We start from the raw sequence: 23084 nt of genomic DNA, 5'->3' as shown, positions 1-23084 counted from the left end.
GTATGATCATCTTGCCTGAAATCCCGCAAGGAAGAAGAACGAATCCAAGAAGAAGACAAACGGCCGTAGACGAACGAATCCTCACAACTCCGGAACGAAACCGAAGCTAACAAGAGAAGAAACCCGGAAAGAAACAAACAACATAGTAAACAAACATCACATAAACAAACATCACATAAACATAAACATGGCATCAATTATTTAGTTTAATCTCGGTTATGAACACAACAATGTTAAATGTTGTTAAACATGTCAAGGGGTGTAACAAAAGTAAACTAAATAGTTAGGCAAGTTTAAATGAGGCCGGATATAACAAACAAGAAATCCGGAAAATCCCCATATGCAAATTATGAATTTGCTACTGTTCTGCCCTAAAACATATTTTAAAGTTGTTAAACAGGAAAATAATATGGACCATGTTAATCTAGGCATTTTTCCACCCCATTTACATATAAAGAACATTTAAAACCGAGCTACGGTTAATTAGTTATGAATAAAATCATTTTAGCATGGCATTTATGCAAATTAATGTAAACAACATTTTAAACATTTTAAATATGGATGCAAAAGGCAAAATATGAAACTAGATGAAATTCTAAGCATTTTACATATATAATCTGTTTTAATCCGATGCATGGTTAATTAAATATTGATGCATGAACATTAAGGGGGTTTTCTGCAAAACTGGCAGTCTCTAGAAAAATAACTAAATTCGCAGAACTGGAAAAAAAAGGTACACGGGCCGAATCTGGCTGGCCCGAATGTGCACAGGAGAGGGATCTGGAGGGGGCTGCTCACCCTGGGCCTTGGCCCGGTTCGGTGGAGGCAGCAAGCCGGCAGGGCAAGCGGGCCGGCTGGATCTGTGAAGGGAGGTTGGTGCTGGGCCTCGGTCAACTGACGAAGAGGAGGCGGCCCAAGGGCGCGGAGGCGCGGTCAACAGCGGGCGAGCGAAGCGGGCGAGCTGCTCTGCTCGTTCTGAAGAACAGAAACAGCAGCTCACCCATGGCGATGCAGAAGACGGCGGCGGCGGGATTGGGACGAGCACTCCGGTGAGGGCGTGGAGGCCGGCAGGCGCGGATCTGGGCGGCGGGAGCCCTTCTCCGATGATGGTGGCGCCGGCTGGTGCTCTTGTTCGAGGCAAGGACAGAGAGAGATGAATTCAGAGGGAGGAGGAAGAATGAGGGAAGGAGGCGGGGCATGGCACTGGACCTGTGGCCGCCGGCGGCGATGCTTGTAGGGAGGTCCGGCGACCTGGGGAAACGGATTCGGGCGGCGAGGAGCTCCTGTGCAGCACGGGAGTCCGCCTCCTGGTGGCTTGCACGGGCTGCAGGAGGGAGGCGCGGGGTCGCGAGGCCAAGGCAGGGGAACGGCGAGGCGGAGGGCGCCGGGAACAGGGCAGATTTGGCGAGGGGAGGCGGATCAGAGGCAAACCGGCGGCGTCCGGATCCTCTTGGCAGCCTTGCCGTTCGTCCATGGAGGTCCCCTGTCCAAAGGAAACGAGCAGAGGGATGAGCAGAGGGAGAGGAAAACAGAGAGGGAAAAGAAGGGGAAGGGAAACGGGGGAAAAGAGACGGCGGCGAGGGGCTCTGGCCTGGTGCAGTGCCACGCGGGAAGGAGGGCGCCGGATCCACCGGACCGGGTCGAGGCAAGGGGCGCCATGGATGTGGTCGGAGGCTACAAGGTGGAGGCCGAGAGGAATTTTTGGATTGGGGGCTCGGGCATCTGGAACGAGGAGGAGGGAGAGCGCTGGTTGGGTGGAGAAGGATCGGGAGGGGATCCCGAGAGGGTTTGGTCGGGTGGCGGCGGAGGGAACGGGAGGATGGGACAAGGCGCCTAGGATCTAGGGTTGGATATATATATAGGTAGGGGATGGTAGGGACTAATCCGGTCCGTCCGATTATAATCGGGCGGTTGTAAATAAATAGGTTAGATAGCCCGAATAATAAAACGAAGATATTTTGTAGATGTTTGGGGATGATCCGGACACAGCGGTAACGACTGTCCGAGTCGGGTCCGGGACAGCTTTCGGGCGCTCGCATGAGGGGTTCGATGCACTGTGCAGAGAGGGTTTCGGACCGCGCGATCGCATCGGGCAACTCCGGAAGCGAAGAGGGGAAGGAGGATGGACTAGGTGGGCTGTGCAGACGGTCTCGAGCTGAGAGAAGAGAAGAGAGGGAGGCCCGGCGACTGTTTCCGGAGACCGAAAACGTCCGACGTTAGACCGGCTACTATTGCCGCTATATTTATCCGTTGGGACGTCAAACGGACTCCGAATGCGATGAAACTTGGCAGGCGGTCTACTGACAACAAAACGACACCGCATGCCAACTTTCAACCCATTCCGAGAACATTTTCCGGCCACTAATAAAATAATATTTCGGACGTGCCGCGGGCGCGTGCAAGTGTGGTTGGGCTCAAAACGGACAACGGAAGGAACGAGGAGACCGGGACGGATGCAAGTTTTGAAAACATGATGATGCAATGCACATGATGACATGATGAAATGCAACACGCGAGCCAATGACAAGACAACAACAACGAATAACTGAACGACACCTGGCACATCGGTCTCGGGGCATTACAATACTCTCATTGCAGGAGAAACACCCGAGGCTCGCGCCCTGGAAGAGGCGCGTTTAGCCAACCTGGCTGAGCGCACTCGACTGGAGAACCTTCAGCGAGCACTCGACGAGCGTGCGCGTCAGCGAGCGACTAACTCCAATCGACTTCAGCTCTTTCCGCAACCAACTCAGGTATATCGAACCCCAATTCAGAATTTGGCAGCTGCAACCCGCATAGCGGAGTCGATTCAGCCCTCTCAGTCAGAGGCTGGAAGAGGCCTGATGCAGATCAGAGATTTGCTCCGGGCGGCAGGAGATCAGAATTCAGCCATGTCACAGTCACGTAACAGGATTCACAGTCGATCTGTCGCTGCGAAAATGGTTCAGTCGGCTCACAGTCCAAAGTCTTCTCCGAGGCGCATGGGACGTGAAGGCCGGCGGGACCACTATGATGACCGATTTGATCGCGATGACCGGCGTCGAGTGCCCACTCCTCCTCCGAGAAGTGGGTCTAACGCCCATCGACAGCAAGATGACAGACCCCAGCTTAGTGTCGGGCGGAGAGCTCCAATCGACCCCAGAGAGCCAGGCTTTGACACGAGATCCGTCATCGTGCAAGGTTTGGTCGACCGAAACAGAGCTCATAGAGGTGGTCATGATAGAGATATGCCCACAAGCAGCTGAGTCCACGTTTCAGGTCCAGAATGTTTTAGCAGAGCGATCAGAACCGCAGTGATACCCCCCAACTTCAGGTTGGCAACTGGGGCGAATAAGTTCACCGGAGAGTCTAAGCCTGAAACTTGGCTCGAAGACTACCGAGTGGCTGTTCAGATTGGTGGCGGTAATGATGAAGTGGCCATGAAACATTTGCCATTTATGCTAGGAGGTTCAGCCAGGGCATGGTTGAATCAGTTAGCTCCCAGCAGCATTTACACCTGGGAAGATCTTTCTCGAGTGTTCGTTAGGACGTTTGAGGGAACTTGCAAGCGACCTGCTGGACTGACTGAGCTACAAGTTTGTGTACAAAAGTCGAGTGAAACACTGAGGGATTACATCCAGAGGTGGATCACTTTGCATCACACTATAGAGAATGTGTCGGACCATCAAGCGGTCTGCGCCTTCAAAGAGGGCGTCAAGAACAGAGAGTTGAGCCTAAAGTTTGGTCGACCCGGAGACATGACCCTGAGTCGGATGATGGAAATAGCCACCAAGTACGCCAATGGCGAAGAAGAGGACCGACTCCGGAGCGGCAAGTACAAGCCGAGTCAGTCGGATAAAGGAAACTCCAGTCGGAAGCAAAAGCGGAAGGCCGAGCCAGCAGCTCCTGGAGAGGCTCTGGCCGTAACACAGGGCAAATTTAAAGGGAAACCCAAAGGATCTTGGAACCCCAAGAAAATAAAAGATAAGGAGGGTAATGATGTGATGGACCTGCCGTTTCATATTCACACAAAGAAAGACGAAGAGGGTAACTTCATCTACCCAAAGCATACCACTCGCCAGTGCCGGCTCTTAATCCAACAGTTCCAAGGGAAACAGCCGAAGGACAAAGAGAAGGAGTCGGACAAGGCTGAGGACAAGCAGGACAGTGATGGAGAGTACCCTCATGTCAACTCCACTCTGATGATTTTTGCTGATGTAGAGAGCAAAAGTCGACTGAAAGTGGTCAACCGTGAAGTCAACATGGTCGCATCGGCAACACCAAACTATCTGAGATGGTCGCAAACTCCCATTACTTTTGACCAGTCGGACCATCCTACTCATATTGCCACCCCTGGGAGGCAAGCACTGGTGGTCGACCCGGTCGTCGAAGGCACTCGACTGACGAAGGTATTGATGGACGGCGGCAGCGGGTTGAACATTCTGTATGCTGAGACGCTCAAGGGAATGGGCATTACGATGTCCAGGCTCAGTTCCAGCAACATGAGTTTTCACGGAGTCATCCCAGGAAAGAAGGCTGAGTCACTCGGCCAAATAGCTCTGGATGTGGTGTTCGGCGACTCGAAGCATTTTCGCAAAGAGAAGCTGACATTTGAAGTCGTGGATTTCCAGAGCGCCTACCACGCTATCTTGGGCAGACCAGCCTACGCCCGCTTCATGGCTCGACCATGTTATGTGTACCTCAAGTTAAAGATGCCTGGCCCCAAAGGCGTGATCACCGTCACTGGTAACCGGAAGAAAGCAGAAGAGTGTTTCCAGAAAGGCTCAAAGATTGCGGATGACCAGATAACAGTGATAGAGCTAGAAGAGTACAAGAAGAATGCAGATCCGAGTGATTTACTGCGGGCCAAGAAACCCGCCACAGGATCAACATTTCAGTCGTCCGGTGAGACGAAGCCAGTTCACATCCACCCGACCGACCCCAATGCAGCTCTGACCCATATTTCCACTACACTCGACTCTAAATAGGAAGAAGCGCTCATCCAGTTCCTCCGTGAGAACTGGGACATCTTCGCATGGAAGCCAGCTGACATGCCAGGTGTTCCCAGGGGACTGGCTGAGCATCGCCTTAGAGTCGATTCGAAGGCAAAACCTGTTAAAGAACATCTTCGACGGTCCGCCGTTCAGAAGAAAAAGGCCATTGGCGAAGAGGTGGCTCGACTCCTTGCAGCGGAGTTCATCCGAGAAATATACCACTCCGAGTGGCTCGCCAATGTCGTTATGGTTCCCAAAAAGGGCAATTCCCTTCGTAAGTGCATTGATTTCAAACATATCAATTGGGCCTGCCCGAAAGATCATTTTCCTCTCCCTCGCATCGACCAAATTGTCGACTCGATCGCGGGGTGCGAGAGATTGTCTTTTCTAGACGCTTATTCCGGGTATCATCAGATCCGTCTGTATGGGCCCGACGAAATCAAGACAGCTTTCATCACCCTATTCGGGTGCTTCTACTATATCACCATGCCATTCGGCCTCAAGAATGCCGGAGCCATGTTCATGAGAATGATTCAAAAGTGTTTACTCACTCAAATCAGTCGGAATGTGGAAGCATACATGGATGATATCGTGGTCAAGTCACGAAAGGGTTCCGACCTGTTGACTGACTTAGCTAAAACATTTGCCAATCTCAGGAGGTATGATATCAAGCTCAGTCCTTCAAAGTGCACATTCGGAGTACCTGGCGGGAAGTTACTCGGTTTTCTCGTTTCCGAACGAGGAATCGATGCTAACCCAGAAAAAGTTGGCACCATACTCTGAATGAAACGCCCTGTGCGTGTGCACGATGTCCAGAAGCTTACTGGATGCTTGGCCGCGTTAAGTCGATTCATCTCTCGCCTCGGTGAAAAGGCATTGCCCCTTTACCGACTGATGAAGAAGGCAGACAAGTTCGAGTGGACTCCAGAAGCTGATGCAGCGTTTGCCGAGTTAAAAACTCTGCTCTCCACCCAGCCGGTGCTTGCTGCTCCAATCAGAAAAGAGCCTCTGTTGCTTTATATTGCAGCCACAGGACAAGTCGTCAGTACAGTACTTACGGTCGAGCGGGAAGAAGAAGGGAAAGCCTTCAAAGTTCAGCGCCCAGTGTATTATCTCTCTAAAGTTTTGACCCCATCGAAGCAAAGATATCCTCATTATCAGAAGCTCGTATATGGGATCTACATGACCATGAAGAAGGTTGCTCATTATTTCTCTGATCATGACATTACAGTCGTCAGCAACGCACCATTGTCAGAGATTCTGCACAACAGAGATGCAACTGGTCGAGTGGCTAAATGGGCGATTGAACTCCTTCCCCTTGATATCAAATTTGAGGCAAAGAAAGCCATTAAGTCCCAGGCTATAGCAGATTTCCTTGCCAAGTGGATTGAACAGCAGCAGCCGACTCAAGTTCACTCGGAGCATTGGACCATGTTCTTTGATGGCTCTAAGATGTTAAATGGTTCTGGTGCTGGGGTAGTTTTGGTTTCTCCCTGAGGAGATAAGCTCAGATATGTGCTCCAGATCCACTTTGATTCCTCCAACAATGAAGCAGAATATGAAGCACTGTTGTATGGGTTGCGCATGGCCATTTCACTCGGCGTCCGTCGCCTTATGGTTTACGGCGACTCAGATTTGGTGGTCAATCAGGTGATGAAGGAATGGGACGTGAGAAGCCCAGCCATGACTGGATACTGCAATGCGGTGAGGAAGCTTGAAAAGAAATTCGAAGGGTTAGAACTCCATCACGTTCCCCGACTGAAAAATCAAGCGGCCGATGACTTGGCGAAGATAGGTTCCAAGAGGGAAGCCATTCCGAGTGGCGTGTTTCTGGAACATGTCTACACACCATCGGTTCAAGAGGATCCTTTCACTGAAGAAGCCCCGCAGCCTAAAAGCGCCACAGATCCGACTGAAGTCGAGGTCCCAGCGGTGGTTGACTTGATCATGGAAGTTTTGGTCATCACTCCCGATTGGACAGTGCCGTACATCGCCTATATTTTGAGGAAGGAACCCCCGAGAATGAAGAAGAAGCTCAAGAGATCGTCCGCCGGTCCAAAGCCTTCACCGTCATGAGAGGTCAATTATACAGAGAAAGTGTGGCTGGAGTCAGCCAGAAATGTATAACACCAGAGGAAGGTCGAATGATTCTCAACGACATCCACTCGGGGACCTGTGGCCATCATGCGTCTTCTCGGACCATCGTGGCCAAAGCATACCGAGCTGGTTTTTATTGGCCCAGAGCGAATGAAATGGCGAAAGAGATAGTCGACAAGTGTGAGGGATGTCAATTTTACTCCAATATGTCACACAAGCCCGCGTCAGCTTTGAAGACTATACCACTCGTTTGGCCCTTTGCTGTATGGGGTTTGGATATGGTTGGCCCGTTGAGAACAGGAAGAAGCGGTTTCACACATGTGCTGGTAGCAGTCGACAAGTTTACCAAGTGGATTGAGGCCAAACCCATCAAGAACCTCGATGCTGGTACCGCTGTCAGCTTCATCCGAGAACTGATATTCAGATATGGAGTCCCACACAGCATCATCACTGATAACGGGTCAAACTTCGATTCAGAAGAATTCAGAGCTTTCTGCACGTCTCAAGGCACGCGAGTCGACTATGCTTCAGTCGCCCATCCGAGGACGAATGGACAGGCAGAACGAGCCAACGGTTTGATTCTCAAAGGGTTGAAGCCCCGTTTGATGCGTGATCTCAAGCATGCGGCTGGTGCATGGGTTGACGAACTTCCCTCGGTGCTTTGGGGGTTAAGGACCACACCTAACCGGTCGACTGGAAGAACTCCATTCTTCTTGGTCTACGGAGCTAAAGCAGTCTTGCCGAGTGATCTTCTCCACAACGCTCCCCGAGTCGAGCTCTACACCGAAGCTGAAGCAGAACAAGCGCGGCAGGACGCAGTCGACCTTTTAGAGGAAGAAAGAGAGATGTCTCTGATCAGGTCGACCATTTATCAACAAGACTTGCGTCGCTTCCACGCCAAAAACGTGAAGAGTTGAGCCTTCCAGGAAGGAGATTTAGTTCTCCGAGTGGACCAGCAAAAACCACACAAGCTTGCTCCTTCTTGGGAAGGTCCCTTCATTGTCACCAAGGTTCTCCACAATGGAGCATACCGTCTTTACAATGTCGAACATCAGATTGACGAGCCCCGAGCTTGGAACGCGGAGCTTCTCCGCCCCTTTTACACTTAAGTATTCACTCGGATGAGTTGTAATAAAAGTACTCCTGTAGTTTATTTATCAAAGACAAGAGCTTTATAGTTTTCCCAGTGATTGTTATTACTTTTGTCCATAGAAAACAATCCCCCAGTGGGTGGCTTAGCTGCGAATCCGATTCGCCTAAGTCTGTAAAAACAAATCCTAACCGAGTGACGAGTCAGTCTCCCACACGAAGGCTTAGCCGCGAAATACGTTTCGCCTAAGATAAATAAAATCCTACCGAGTGGTAAGCCAGCCTTGCACTCGGAGGCTTAGCTGCAGTACAAGTACTCGCCTAAGATAAATAAAATCCTACCGAGTGGTAAGCCAGCCTTCCATTCGGAGGCTTAGCTGCAGTCCGAGCACTCGCCTAAGATAAATAAAATCCTACTGAGTGGTAAGCCAGCCTTCCACTCAGGGGCTTAGCTGCAGTCCAAGAACTCGCCTAAGTACAACATGCGTTCTGCAAGGAGGACGAGGAGCAGGTCGACTGCTACCCTCTCCTTCCGAGCTACGCCACCAATTCAAAAATCCTACCGAGTGGAGAGTAGACCTCCCAGTCGGGGGCTTAGCTGCAGCCCAGTGCTTGCCTAAGTGTCTGAAATCCTACCGAGTGGAGAGCAGACCTCCCACTCGGGGGCTTAGCTGCAACCCAGTGCTTGCCTAAGTGTCTGAAATCCTACCGAGTGGAGAGCAGACCTCCCACTCGGGGGCTTAGCTGCAGCCCAGTGCTCGCCTAAGTGCCTGAAATCCTACCGAGTGGAGAGCAGACCTCCCACTCGGGGGCTTAGTTGCAGCCCAATGTTCGCCTAAGTGTCTGAAATCCTACCGAGTGGAGAGCAGACCTCCCACTCGGGGGCTTAGCTGCAGCCCAGTGCTCGCCTAAGTGCCTGAAATCCTACCGAGTGGAGAGCAGACCTCTCACTCGGGGACTTAGTTGCAGCCCAGTGCTCGCCTAAGAATCTGAAATCCTCCCGAGTGAAGAGCAGACCTCTCACTCGGGAGCTTAGCTGCAACCCAGTGCTCCCCTAAGAATCTGAAATCCTACCGAGTGAAGAGCAGACCTCCCACTCGGGGGGCTTAGCTGCAGCCCAGTGCTCCCCTAAGTATCTAAAATCCTACCGAGTGGAGGGCAAACCTCTCACTCGGGTACTTAGCTACAGCCCAGTACTCGCCTAAGTGAATTAGGATGCAAGCCGATGGCAATAAGCGCTTTGCTTCAACCTGCAAAGGATGCCTCAAACCAAACGCAAGCATATTCAGTGACGAACCCAAGTTCGGATAATACCTAACGGAACCGAAAGTGCTCAGGCGCTCAGCCTGTTAAGGTTTATCGGTTACAAAACCCACTCGGCATACCGAGGCAAATTTAAAGTATCAAGCTCAGAAGTTTTTACCCCTCCTGTGGAGGGCTAGAAGGTGCCACAAACTCGTCCAGATCAATTCCATCTGCAATCCGAGTGGCAGCAGCGATGAAGGTCTCCATGAAAGATCTGAAATCGTGCTTCTTGGTGTTGGCCACCCTGAGAGCCACCAGCTTGTCCTCTCGTGCATCCTTGCAGTGAACGCGGACCAGAGATAGAGCAACATCCGCGCCGCTCCTGGCCGAGGACTTCTTCCACTCTTGCACTCGACTTGGGACCTCGTTCAGTCGAGTCATCAGAGACTCGAGGTCGTTCTGGAGTGTCTCTCTGGGCCAAAGTGTTGTGTCGATGCGGGAAGTTGCGACCTTCAGCCTTGCGAGATAATCGATGACGACAGCAACACGAGATTCAAGTCATAGCACATTCATGGCGACTTCATCTTTCACAGGAGAGTTGATGGGGTCCAGGTTTACTTCCAGTCGACCAGTCTCCTCTTCAAAGTTCTGACAAAATTCTGCAAGCACAACCACCGAGTCAAGACAAACAGTCAGAGGTTACAATTGAAATATTTGTTTGACACAAAGGATTACCTTCAAGCATGAGGAACAACTTCTTGGCGAGTCCACCCAGATAAGCCTCCAGATCATTCTTCTTTCTCTCCAACTCGCTGGCCTTGTCATTCAGGGTGGTCTTGTCGCTTTTTAGTCGAGTGACCTCCTGGTTGGCAGCATCAAGAGCAGCTTTTAGATTGGTGTTTTCTTCTTCAAGCTTAGTCACTGAAGCCAGCTTCTCATCCGCTAGCCTGGTCTTCTCTAAAGCAGTTTTTTTTGCATCTCAGCCAAGTCAAGCTCTTGTTTCTTCAGGGCGTCCCTCACTTTGCCTACAAAATTACAGTGAGATTAGATTCGGAAACAAGTGAGAGGCAAAGGCAGTCGTCAAAAGCCTCACCAAGCATACCTTTAGCTTCCTCCTTCGCCTTCGTCAAGTTCTCTTGGGCCAGTTTCAGATCGAGCTCGAGCTGAATGTGTTTGTTCTCCAACTCAGTATAACGAGCCGCAAGGTCACAGGATTTCTACGAAGAACCAATCGACAGATGTCAAAGACAATTCACTTCCGAGTGAGTAAGGAAAAATCATAGCGTTTCTAAGACTACGGCCGAATGCAAACATTCGACCATAGTCTCGGGGACTACACCCAGTGGGTGCACTCAGCGTGCCCCCACTAGTTTCATCAAGAGTCGACCAGTCGACCAACAAAAAAAAAGAGGCAATGTTCTTTAGACTATAGTCGACTGCCAGCAGTCGACCACAGTCTCGGGGACTACACCCAGTGGGTGCACTCAGCGTGCCCCCACTGGTCTATGAATATATTCGACCTTGTCGAGTAAAGAAAAACTCAAAAGCATAAAGACTATGGTCGACTGCCAGCAGTCCACCATAGCCTTGGGGACTACACCCAGTGGGTGCACTCAGCGTGCCCCCACTAATCCGGAATTTCAATCGACACACGCCCAGTGGGTGTAGGACAGACTCTAGGAATTTCAAAAAGAAGAACAGGCAGTGACTGACTGACCTGAACATTACTCTGGAGTGCCGAACTGGCGTCATAGGCTGCTTGGCTGGCTTCTCGAATTGCCTTCACTTGCTCCATCATGACCCCCGCTTGGCGTATCGCCTCTTTAGCAGCACTAGCTTGGTCTTCTGGAATGGGGTAGGTGGAGAAAAGCGAGGGTTGAGCAGCACTCGACGATGAAGGGCGAGCACTCGTCAACGGCACCGCGAAGGTTACGGTGGGTCGAGTGATGTTGTCTCCCTCCACGATCAACGTCTCGGGTGCAGGCACATCTCGAGTCGCCTTGCCAGCAGGCATTTTCTTGCTCCTCCTTTGCCTCGGTGGTTCTTCGTCGTCGTCAGGAAGGTCAATAACAATGTTAGATGAAGCTGCAGAAAGAATCAAAATTAGAGACAATAAGTCAGTCGACTGAAAACGGCGTCACAAGAATCATACCTGGTTGCGAGGTAACAGCATCCTCCATCTCGTGGTCTTCAGCCTTGGCCGAAGTTTCAGAAGTAGCAGTGCTGCAGTTCCAAAAGCCAGTCGATTGGCCCATGAGTCGACCAAGAACAAGTTCATGAAACAGGGAAAGCTCAAAACTACCATTACCCTGAGATAGTGGGGATCACCATCTTCATCTTCGGCAAGACCTTTGCGGGCTTCGATGGTACCACTCGAGATTTCTTCGGAGCCTTCTCAGTCGGCGCCAGAGAAGTGGTCCGAGGGTGCTTGGTCGACTGGGAAGCGGTCGCGGCCCTCTTACCCCGCTCAGTCGCTGGATCATGGGCAAGCTTCGAGCGTCTTTCCGAGCGGGGAGGTGCAACTTCCTCCTCCTCCTCCTCTTCTTCCTCCTCACCAGAGTCGTCAACCTCGTCGTCGCCGTCAGCATCCGAATCCCACTCCTCCGGGCTTTCTCCCCCGCTTCCTTCCCCCTCCTCAGTCGGCATCTGCGCACCATTGGGCATCGAGTACAATTCAGTGGTGGCCTGTCAGACAAGCAACAAAGCAAGACAAAGATCAACCGACCAATTCGCAACAAAGAAGAATGGATGAAACAAATTTACGCTCGGAGATAAGCGGCCATACCTTGTCCGGCGTATAGGTACAGTCGAGTGGCGGGATCCTCCTCGCCCCTCGAGGGTTGTCCTTGTTCCCTGTGATGGCGGCCACCCACCTCTCCAGCGTGGCGTCGTCGACTGCCTCTGGATGGACCCGAGTGGTGTCTTCAGTATCGCAGTACAGCCACATCGGGTGGCCTCGGTACTGGAGCGGTTGGATACGCCGCCTAAGGAAGACTTCCAGAAGATCCATGCCCGTCACTCCGTCCCGAACGAGTTGGACCACGCGCTCCACCAACATTTTTACCTCGGCTTTCTCCTCAGGAAGCACCTTCAGAGAAGACGGTTTGTCCACTCGGACCATGGAGAACGGAGGGAGACCAATCGACTGCCCCTGCATCGACTCGTCTTGGCAGTAGAACCAAGTCGACTGCCACCCTCTGACCGACTCAGGAAGGGTCATGGCCGGGAAAGTGCTCTTATTCCTCAACTGGATCCCAAGACCCCCGCACATCTGTATAACCTTGGTCCTCTCATCACCCGGGCTTGCCTTTCTTACTGTCTGCGACCGACAGGTGAATATGTGCTTGAAGAGACCCCAGTGCAGTCGACAACCCAGGAAGTTCTCGCACATGGACACAAAGGCAGCAAGATAGGCGATGGAATTGGGATTGAAATGGTGGAGTTGCGCCCCAAAGAAATTCAGAAACCACGGAAGAACACACTCGGCGGCAGAGAAAAACCACGATCTACGTGAGTGGCTAAGAGAACGCACTCACCCTCCTGCGGCTGCAGTTGACACTCGGACCCCGGGAGCCTCGCTGACCCGTGGGGGATCAGTCCCTCATCGGCCAGGTCGTCGAGGTCCTTCTCAGTGATGGTCGAGCGGATCCAATCCCCTTGGACCCAACCCTTCGGCAGGCGGGACCTCGACGAAGATCCGCCCCGACTGGATGGTCTCCCCTTCGCTTGCCCCGTCGCCGTCGCCTTCTTTGCACGCTCTAGAGCCGCCGTCTTCTTCTTCACCATTATCGCCGGCGAAGCGCTCGAGAGGTGGATAAGGCGGAGGTAGGAGCAGGCGCCGTGGGCGGAGGCAGAGAGGGAAGAGAGGAGAATGGGGAGGCACTGTTCAAAAACTCACCCCCAACGCTTTATATAAGGGCGCTTCCGAGTGGCTGACGAGTGGGTCCGAGCAGATCTGTCACATCCCGAAACAGTCACACACGTACGATACATGGCGAAAAAGGCGGCGCAGAAATCGAGGCGTCCATGCCTTATCCCGCCCGATTGCTGCGGATCGCCCCACTTCGCGCGCTTCCCAAATTTCAGATCCCGCAAAATCTGCTAACAGCAGATCAATTTGTCAGACGATATCCTTCCCGCGATCCGTCGCTCGGAAGTTCACCAAAGTTCAAAAGTTCACTCGATAAATGATAAGAATGGATCAAGGCGACTGAAGTAAAAGTCGACGCCAACGCTGAAGGAAGAATCGCCGATCCAAGATACGACATAATCAAAGTACAATAAACAAGTCGGAGAAAATCGTCAACTCCTTCCTCACTCGAACCTCGATCCATTTGGGTGCTAATGACGAGGTTATGTACCTAGGGTAGGGTCATGGACCTATCTAGGATACCATGCCCAAGGACATCATCATACGAAGCTACCTTCCTGTCGACCAAGAGAAGTTCCACTCGACCAAGGGAGACTCCACTCGACTGGCTAGAAGACACTCGACCATGAAGATGCACTCGACCATCAGAAGTTCAGGATCTACTCTGCATCCAAACGGTGTGTAATTGAATAGTCTTAATGGTCATGATGACACTTTATGTGTGGCGTTACCAGTAACGCCCAGCCTTAATGTACTTTAACCCTCCTCTACGTGGGCTGGCTGGGGTCCTGGCGTCCTCTATATAAGCCACCCCCCTCCACTGGTAGAAGGGTTCGCACCCCTGTAACTCATATACACAGAGATCAGTCGACCGCCTCCGGGCTCCGAGACGTAGGGCTGTTACTTCCTCAGAGAAGGGCCTGAACTCGCTAAACACTCGTGTGTACAACTACTCCATAGCTAGGACCTTGCCTTCTCATACTTACCCCTCATTCTACTGTCAGACTTAGAACCACGACAGCCGCCTCTGCTGATCTCCTCTTCCCTCTTGGCCGCTGCTACTCTTGCAGCCGTCGTTTCCACTCATCCCCAAACCTCATCCCTCCTGATCCCTTCCCTCTTATGACCGAGGGTGAATCATTGATGTGCTGCCAGCTTGAGCGAGATGCCGCCGATGCGCAAGGAAGATGCGAAGGGGCAACACTACACTCGCAACCCTATTGAGGCGGCGGCGGATGCCCCTTGATGAAGACGTCCTTGAAGGTAATGGGCAGGCGACGACAACGGCGCGGTCAAGACCTGTTCTGTCCTGATTCCAGTTTGATGTCCTGGCTATCGATGCATTTGACAGCTGGCCGCAGGGAGAAGGTCAAGGCTAAGGTATATCGCGAAACTCTGCCCTACACACCTAATTCCATTTCACTTCATGATGATGCCGCTAACGCCCATTCTGAATTTAACCACAACCAGGCACTAGGATTATCCCTTCAGTTCTATCAATTTTTGCAGTCGTTGTCTTCGCGTTGTGTTCGTTGGCCGGTGACCAGTATGGTAAGCTTCCACGTTTCCCTTCCCCTTTCATTTCATATGTATGATTTTTTGATACAAGGTACTGTGGTTGAACTCCTACTTCACAGTACTAATTTACACGTCAGTCATGTAACTATTTGTATATACTGTGCGGATTCAGTTTCGCATATGGGGATTCTAATGTGGATATTTGATCTTCAGTTCAAGTAATTGAGTTCCTGGTTGTATTGCCATCTCTACACATATCCAATTTCTAAGCAGCAGAGGTACACGGTCCAGTCAACCAGAAGTCATAGATTTTCTGCCTGTCTGCATTAGTCTGTACTGTACTCATGTGCCTGTTTTCTTCCTGCCCCCTGTCTCCTCTGTGGCTTTCTGAATCCTGCTGGCATGTATATGCTTATTTGGCCTTCTGGAAGATGTCTCTTGATTCATGTAAGTATTTTTTGATCAGGCTTACCTGTTAATTTTTCAGATGGCTCTTGATTCATTTTAGATTTCACACATGCTCTAGCTACTCATTAGTCCAAGCTAATTGGTATTTCATATACTGATCCATGTTGAATGCGGCGTATAGATGAAACCAAACAAGAGGCTCAAAACTATATTCAATTTGTTACAACATTTTTTATGTCTAATATTTTCGCCAGCTTATGCAACTTTAGTTTTATGTTTCATAATTTTGAAAAATATTGCAGAAACTTGAGATGGTTGGTGTGGATTATGAGCACACACGCACACCTTGCCGCTGGTTGGTGTGGATTCGTGAGGCAGGTGTGAGAAAGGTCGACAAAGTGGTGGCTGGGAGGACCACGGTGAGCACCCCCTGCCCCCTCCCACAAATTTTTTTATGTGCCACAAATTTCTCATGGATGGCTGCGTGATTGTTAATTATGCTTAATTTTGGGTTCACACGAATAATGCTCACGGAGAAAATTTGTTCCTTCAGTTGTTCACATGGCTAAAGAAAATAAATGTGAATGTATTATTTTATTAATGTACGTACAAGATATATTCGTTTGTCTGAAGAAAATAACACGTGAAGACTTTTTTTATTAATGTATAGCATACGTCGACTTTATTGATTTGTGCCTATCAAGTGTTAAGATTTTATCCATTTTTCTTTTATGAAAGGAAGCTATTTTCTGTACTGTAGCAATATATTCCAAGGTTCCTTTATTATTGTAATTGTACAGAATATGTCGACTTTGCTGATTTGTGCCTATCAAATGTTACAATTTTATTTATTTTTCTTTTAGGAAAGGACGTTATTTTCTATACTGTTTACTCATACAGAAAGAATCTTAAATTCAATATCCCATGTAGAATGTATGACCATGCCAACTATGCCTATGCTTTGCATTGAAGGAATCAATATGGACAAATAATGTTGACAAGTGGAAGTGACAAGATTTACAGTTTTGAATATTCTTAGTAGTTGTATACGTAGTTGTATATTTTGCAAAAAATACATGTAGTTTGTATACTTTCATTCGTCATGATAATTGTGTGTGTGTGTGTGTGTGTGTGTGTGTGTGTGTGTCATCATATGCTTTTTCCATGCCAAGTTATGCTATTGCTATATGTCTTACCACTCGGCTTGCTTGTATACACAATTATTAATGGCATTAGGCTTAATTTAAATGTAGTTTGTGCATGCCAGTCCAATTTTTATGTATTTGAAGTATGAGTTTATAACTTGGTCTTCATGAGAAATATGATGTGATTGCAGCGGGGGAGCTGAAGTACTCTGAGGCAACCTTTCACGGGAGGAGTTGATCTGGAGGTAGATGCTAGCCATGGAGGTCATCATAACACTTACTACATAAGTTACTTTTCTTTGACTTGATTTAGCGAATTCCAAAAGTTTGTGCTAATTTCACATCATGATATATTCTTGACATCGCCCAATCCTTAAACAATACAAATACCTTTTAGATTATTACCCACATTGTTTTAGAAGATTACCCTCACCGACGTTGTGATGTTAATACGGCTACATGTAGGTGATGATTTTAGATATGAACTGGTCTCCTTGTACTTCAACAGTAAGTTTTATTCTATTGCATTCTATTTTTGCTTCTGCAAGTTTTTCGGAGCTGCTGATATATGTCAGTGCATGATATGATAATGCATTTTTTAGTAAGCATGCTTGTGTGTAACTATTTTGTGAAATATAAATTAACTCTATGGCATACTTGTGATTGTGTGGTCAAATTAAATGGTCAACTAAAATATTTCTAAGTGTGCTGCATTGAGCAATTTGTTTGGCATACGTGGACCATTTGGATAATGCAAAGCTTACCTTTATACACATGTAATATATATTTGCACAAAGAAACTATCATAGTATTGAACTTTAGCCTCAATAATCACGGAGGATTATAATTCAAGCTCTTTTTTTGCGAATGAATTCAGGCTTTATATCTGAAGAAATACTCTTCTTAAAGCTTTGGAAGCAATGGTTGTTCAATTGGTATATGTACTCCCTCCGTTTCTTTTTACTCCGCATATAAGATTTGGTCAAAGTCAAACTCCACAAAGTTTGACCAAATTTACATAAAAAATTATGAACATCTACAGTACTAAAACTATATAGTATGAAAATATGTTTCATGGTGCATCTGAATATATTGATTTTATATTGTGAATGTTTATATTTTTTAATATAAAGTTAGTCAAACTCTATAATGCTTGACTTTGACCAAACCTTATATGCGGACTAAAAAGAAACGGAGGGAGTATTGTTTTGTCGCTCAATATATTTGTATGGTGTAGAGGACCGAAACTACTAAATTTTGATGAATTTATCAGTTTATACAACCACCAATCGATAAACTACAGTAAAATAAGGAAATGTGTGCCTTATGCTCAGAAGGTCAAACAACCAACCAAGTACAGTCAACAAGAGAAACCAAGATTGCACAAGGTGACCTATGTGCTTATGATTTTAGTGCTTAGAGAGGTCGTTCACCGCTGATAGTGTGTCACCTTCAGAGTTCTCTGTGTTTTCGCTAAAACTTGTAGCATATAAGAACACACCTATGGTCAGGCTTTGGTGATTTATCTTCATTGTATATATTTAAATAATTTCCTTGTATGCTACCGGAAAAATAGATGTGCATGGCAACGTACGTGTGTTCGGGCGTCAACATATTAATAGAGAACAATTTTTTTTGGGGCAAGATGTGATTTATGGGGAAAATACCACCTATTTATTTGTTTGAGAATCAGTTACTAACTTAATAATTGATTGATGATGATAATAATAATAATATCTTTCTACATATATGGTATGGGGCCTAATAATGTTAAAATTTTGTATCACACGCAAAATTGCTGTGTCACTGCCTGGTTGGACTCCATTAACATATTCCTACAAAAAAATACTAATTAAGTTACGTGTTATATCATAATTCATATACTAACTTTGCTAGAGTAAAATACTTGTAATATAATTCCTTCTATCACTAACATTGTAGTGCCAAAGTAGATGGGCGCAGCAACGCGCGCCTTCAATAATCTAGTCATATCATCATAACTCATGCATTACTATGGTTTTTTGCGGGTGCATTACTATGTTTGTTATGAACTTAATACCTAGAGAGGCAAGCATAGAAGCTCTCTCGAAGTGGAGTAATAGTAGTAGATGCAGGAGGAGTCGGTCTACTTGTCACAGACGTGATGCCTATGTACATGATCATTGTCATGAATAACATCATAACTATGCGTTTTTCTATCAATTCCCCAACAGTAATTTATCAACCCACCGTATGCTATTGTTTCGAGAGAGAAGCCTCTAGTGAAAGTTATGGCCTCCGGCTCTACTTTAATCATATTACTAAAACAAAAATACCTTGCTGCAATTTTACTCTTTTATTTTGTTTTGCAATTTATCTATCTACATATACAAGATTTGATCCTTGCAAGTAACGAGTTCAAAGGGATTGACAACCCTCTTATCACTAGGATTTTCGTGGTTCTCCTTTTGGTTCGATAAACCTTGGTTCTCACCGAGGGAAATACTTATCAGCTGCTATATTGCTTCACCCTTCCTCTTCGGGGAAAATCCCAACACAGCTCACAAGTAGCAACGAGCTATCGAGAGACTTTCTGGATACCCCGTGCGCATGAGCCCCTGGACCCCATGCGCATGGGCGTGTACCATGCCCATGGGGGTACTTTAGCCCGTGCGCACGGGCCTGCCCGCGAGCTGGACGGGGAATGCCCGTTTTGCCCTCCACTTCGTCCCTCTCGTGCAACCACCTATATATTTCGTACCTAGGTCATTTGTTAGGGTTAGCAAAGTATATTTGAGATCTAGGGAGCTTTGCTCCTATCAACCCCTCTCCCATGAAGATTAAGACCTCCTAGGAGAAGATCGACAGTGGATATCAAGACCCCTTCTAGGGAAGATCCATCTCGGATTCAAGACCTCATCTCCTTCATAGGATTTGGAATGAACTTTACCATGTATCCTTGTTCCCTTTGTTGTTCATGTACCTTTGTGGATCTTGTGTGGACGTGAGTCTGGTGGATGTGTGATTGGACTTGTTCTTAAGTGTTCCTCTTATGATTTCTCCCCGTTCTTCCCCATGTTCTTTGTTTTCTTTGTGGACTCCTCTCCAATTCGTGAAAGATCACCAATTAGGGTTCCACCCTACAACAAAACATCATGACATTTCAAACACACCCATGCAACACAAAATGTGTGTGCAACAAATCTCGCCTGGCTGCAACAAAATAGCCGAGAAGGATCATCATATGTATTCAGCATGTAACCCAATACTTGTAGCCCCATGGGAAACACAAATGAGCTTGCAAGATGTTGAAGAAACATATGGGCCATCAAAAGGCCAATCATCAACCGGGTAATCTTGGAAATCCCGAGAAAATCACTCCGATATTGCCACTAATGACTAATGAATGAGAGAGAATCTGTAAATTTGCACATAAGAAAATAAATAAATTAGAGACATTGGTATTACCCTTTTAAGAAGAAAGAAAGCAAAAGCATAAAAGAATAATGAAAAAAATTTGCACATAATTTAAAAATAAATTTGTGTTCATTACAATATGCAAGAATAAGCATATAATAGTGAAAATTTCATTTTTTTAAAGAAGGGTTGATTTAGCATTGGTATTACTCTATAAAAGAGATAAAATAAAATATAAAAGAACAATAAACAATAAATAAAGTTTTCTAAGGAAGATTGAATTAGTGGCATCGGTATTACTCATTAAGAAAAAAATGCACACAACTTTGCACTTAAATTAGTGGCTTCAGCCTGTTAAGGAATCGTCTGAGTTAAAACAACGATTAGTCAAAAATATTCAGCCCGAAAAAGGTGCACGAATCTTGGAGCAGCAATGAATGGACACAAAAATCGACTGACTCAAATTCAAAAATTAGGCAACTTACATATAGCTAAAGTGCAAAAAAAAAAAAACCCTCGAATGGAGCCAAATTAAATCAGTCAAAGGAAAATTAACAATACTATAATAAATTGATGGTACATACTACACACATAGTTCACAAATATTGAAGGAATAAACATTATTTGGTGTATTATTACAACTTGGTTGCTCAACAGATAAAACTTGTGGGATGTTTTAACAGTATTGTCTGTGAATAATTTCTAGGACAGTTCACCGATGGTCTGGTCTTGTAGATAGCATGCTGAGGATGCCTGCAGGTGCAGGCTGGACCTAGTATGCACGATGATCCCAAACACCTCGCCCATGTCCAGCGTCTCCGGGCCTGCCCCACCGGGAATCGCCCAGTCAAAGTGATACAGCAGGTTGGCCAACACGAGCTCGAGCATGGTGGTCGCGAACAGGGCTCCAGGGCACTGCCTACGGCCAGCTCCAAACGGGATGTACTCCATGTGCGGCCCTTGCGAGCTGTACTCCACGCTCATGCCCTCGAACCTCTCCGGCCTGAACTCCGCGGCGTCCGCTCCCCAGTGCGCCGTGTCCCTCCCCACTGCGAAGGCGTTTATCATGACGGCGGTGCCCTTGGGTATGTCGTAGCCCATGACCCGGCAATTCTCCTGGCTCGCCCGGTGGATCAGCGGCGCGGAGGGGTGCAGCCTCAGCGTTTCCTTGATGACCATCCGAAGATAGTGCAGGCCGACGAGGTCGGCGCTCGTGATGTTGGAGCTGCGGCGATGCCCGAGCATCTGTCGGACTTCAAGTTTCGCCCTTGCCATTGCCTGCGGGTTGCGGACGAGCTCTGCCATGGCCCATTCTAGCGTGGCAGCCGTGGTGTCCGTAGCAGCTGAAAATATATCCTGAAACAATATATTCTGTGAGCACCAATCAACGCTATCTAGAGAAGGTTGCAAATTAGTGAAGCAGAATCGCTTACAAAGATGACGGCGCTGATGATCTCGGACGTGAGAGGGAAACTGAGGGTGTCTTCCTTGCCCAGCCTGAGGAGCACGTCCAGCAGGTCCTCGTTGTCTCTAGCGGTAGCAGCATTCGGTACTTTGGTCTCCTTTCGATCTTGGATGATGTCTCCTAGGATGCTCTGCATCCGGGAGTGGAGCCTCCTCATGGCGCGGCCGGAGCTGCTCAGCCACCGCACCAGCCGGGACGACGGGAAAAGGTCCACCAAGCTGAACCCTCCCCCGAGAATCGCCATTACGTCGAGCTCCCGGAGGTACGCCTCCTGCTGCCGAGACTTGCCGCCGAACACCGCCCTCGCGATGACGCTGTTGGTCAGCCTGGCCAGCCCCTTGCCGACATCGATGACGGCGGAGCCGGAGGACGGCGAGGCAGAGGACGGCGAGGCAGAGGACGCGGCGACGACCGACTCCACGAGGTGCGCGATCTCGGCCTGCATGATGGACTGGATGCGCCGCACCTGCATCGCGCTGAGCAGCTCGACGACGCAGATCTTTCGCATCTGGCGCCAGTGCTCGCCGTAGGGCGCGAAGATGATGCCCTCGCTGGCGCTGCCGACGACGTCCAGCGTGGGGCCGCTGGTACGGGTCGCGAAGGTGAGGTCGTTGGTCTTGAGCACGAGCATCGCCGCCTCGGGGGTGGACACGATGACGTTGGGCACCTCGCCGAGCCTCAGCAGCATGAGCGGGCTGTGCCGGCGCGACAGGCGGAACAGCGCGCGGTGCGGCGGCAGCTTCGTGGCGACCAGGTGGTGGAGGCTGCCGATGACGGGGAGGTTCCATGGACCCGGAGGAAGCCTGGCTCCTGTGCCCTTACCGCCCAGAACCTGCCTCAGAATAAACGTCAGGAGAATCGTGGCTAAGGCCATCAAGCAGAGTTGGTCCATGTCCATGGCGACAATGGCCGTGGGCCAAATCAGGTGCTCTCTCCAACTACGTGCTGAACTAGTATATTTATAGTGCGCTCTAGACTGTAGATGGAGCTGCTGCACTGCAGACAAGTCATGCATGCATGCATGCATGCAAGAAAACAGATATAGCAAGCACACATGGCTTCCTTCCTGCCATCTTCGGACGTCCAGATCATGTAGAAATAACCACAAACGTACTGGGGCTAAACAATCCAACATGTGCATGCATTTTCGTCCTACCATCAGACTTGTAACCGTCTGAATAGTCTCTACTATCTAGTCAAAAAATAGCGACTGGTGAGCGAAATCAGCTGGTCTCCAATCCAACTACGTGTTGGAGACTGGTATACTGTGGTTATGGTGTATGCAAACAAGTCATGCAAGAAAACGAAACTAGCACGTACTACATCTCTTTTCCACCTTCGTAAGTCTAGATCATCAAGAAAAAATGACGACAATCGTGTGGGAGGTGGGAGCTAAATAATCCAACATGTTACATGCGCATGCATTTTCGTCCTACCAACACAGACTAGTTTTTTTTTTTGGAGGGGTACCAACACAGACTAGTAACCGTCCGAATAGTCTTTACTCTCTACCGCGTCCAATGTCTATAGCGACTGGTGGGCCAAATCAGCTGGTCTTCGGTCGAACAGAGTTGCTGCACTGAAGAATCTCTTTTTTTTTTGCGGGGGTTGAACAGAGTTGCTGCACTGAAGAATCTCTCTCTCAAAAAAAGTTGCTACTGAAGACAAATCCTTTCATTGTGCGGGGGCTGAACACAAATCTTCCTAGCCGTGGCCTCGTGGGCTGGATGTGTGGTCGTGGTACAGATGTTTCCTTCTTTTCTTTTCTTTTTTGACTGAAAGACGAGCCTCCCCTTCAATTTCTATTAAAGAAACCATTTGTTTCTCAAAAAAAAATTGGTTCAAGCCATGATACAAACTACTAACATATATAATAA

The 23084-nt window shown here is 48.4% G+C and overlaps 1 protein-coding gene across 1 annotated transcript; it reads right to left on the bottom strand.

The window, feature by feature from the left end:
• Positions 1–20371: 20371 nt before the first annotated feature.
• Positions 20372–22118, bottom strand: LOC119341382 (zealexin A1 synthase-like). Its single transcript, XM_037613258.1, has 2 exons — positions 21176–22118; positions 20372–21098 (listed from the first exon to the last, which is right to left on the bottom strand). The coding sequence occupies exons 1-2, from the start codon at positions 22103–22105 to the stop codon at positions 20445–20447; spliced, it is 1584 nt and encodes a 527-aa protein (XP_037469155.1). The 5' UTR covers positions 22106–22118; the 3' UTR covers positions 20372–20444.
• Positions 22119–23084: the final 966 nt, after the last annotated feature.

Source organism: Triticum dicoccoides, chromosome 7B (assembly GCF_002162155.2).
Source record: "Triticum dicoccoides isolate Atlit2015 ecotype Zavitan chromosome 7B, WEW_v2.0, whole genome shotgun sequence".
In the NCBI taxonomy this organism is placed as follows: Eukaryota; Viridiplantae; Streptophyta; class Magnoliopsida; order Poales; family Poaceae; genus Triticum; species Triticum dicoccoides.
Note: the sequence above shows the minus strand (reverse complement) of the source record. Positions and strands in the feature narration are given on the sequence as shown.

Excerpts from the sequence above, each read along its gene's own strand:
- LOC119341382 (XM_037613258.1), bottom strand. The coding sequence starts at position 22,105 with ATGGACATGGACCAACTCTGCTTGATGGCCTTAGCCACGATTCTCCTG. Across the intron at positions 21,099-21,175 it reads TCATCAGCGCCGTCATCTTT|GATATATTTTCAGCTGCTAC; the intron begins GTAAGCGATTCT and ends ATATTGTTTCAG.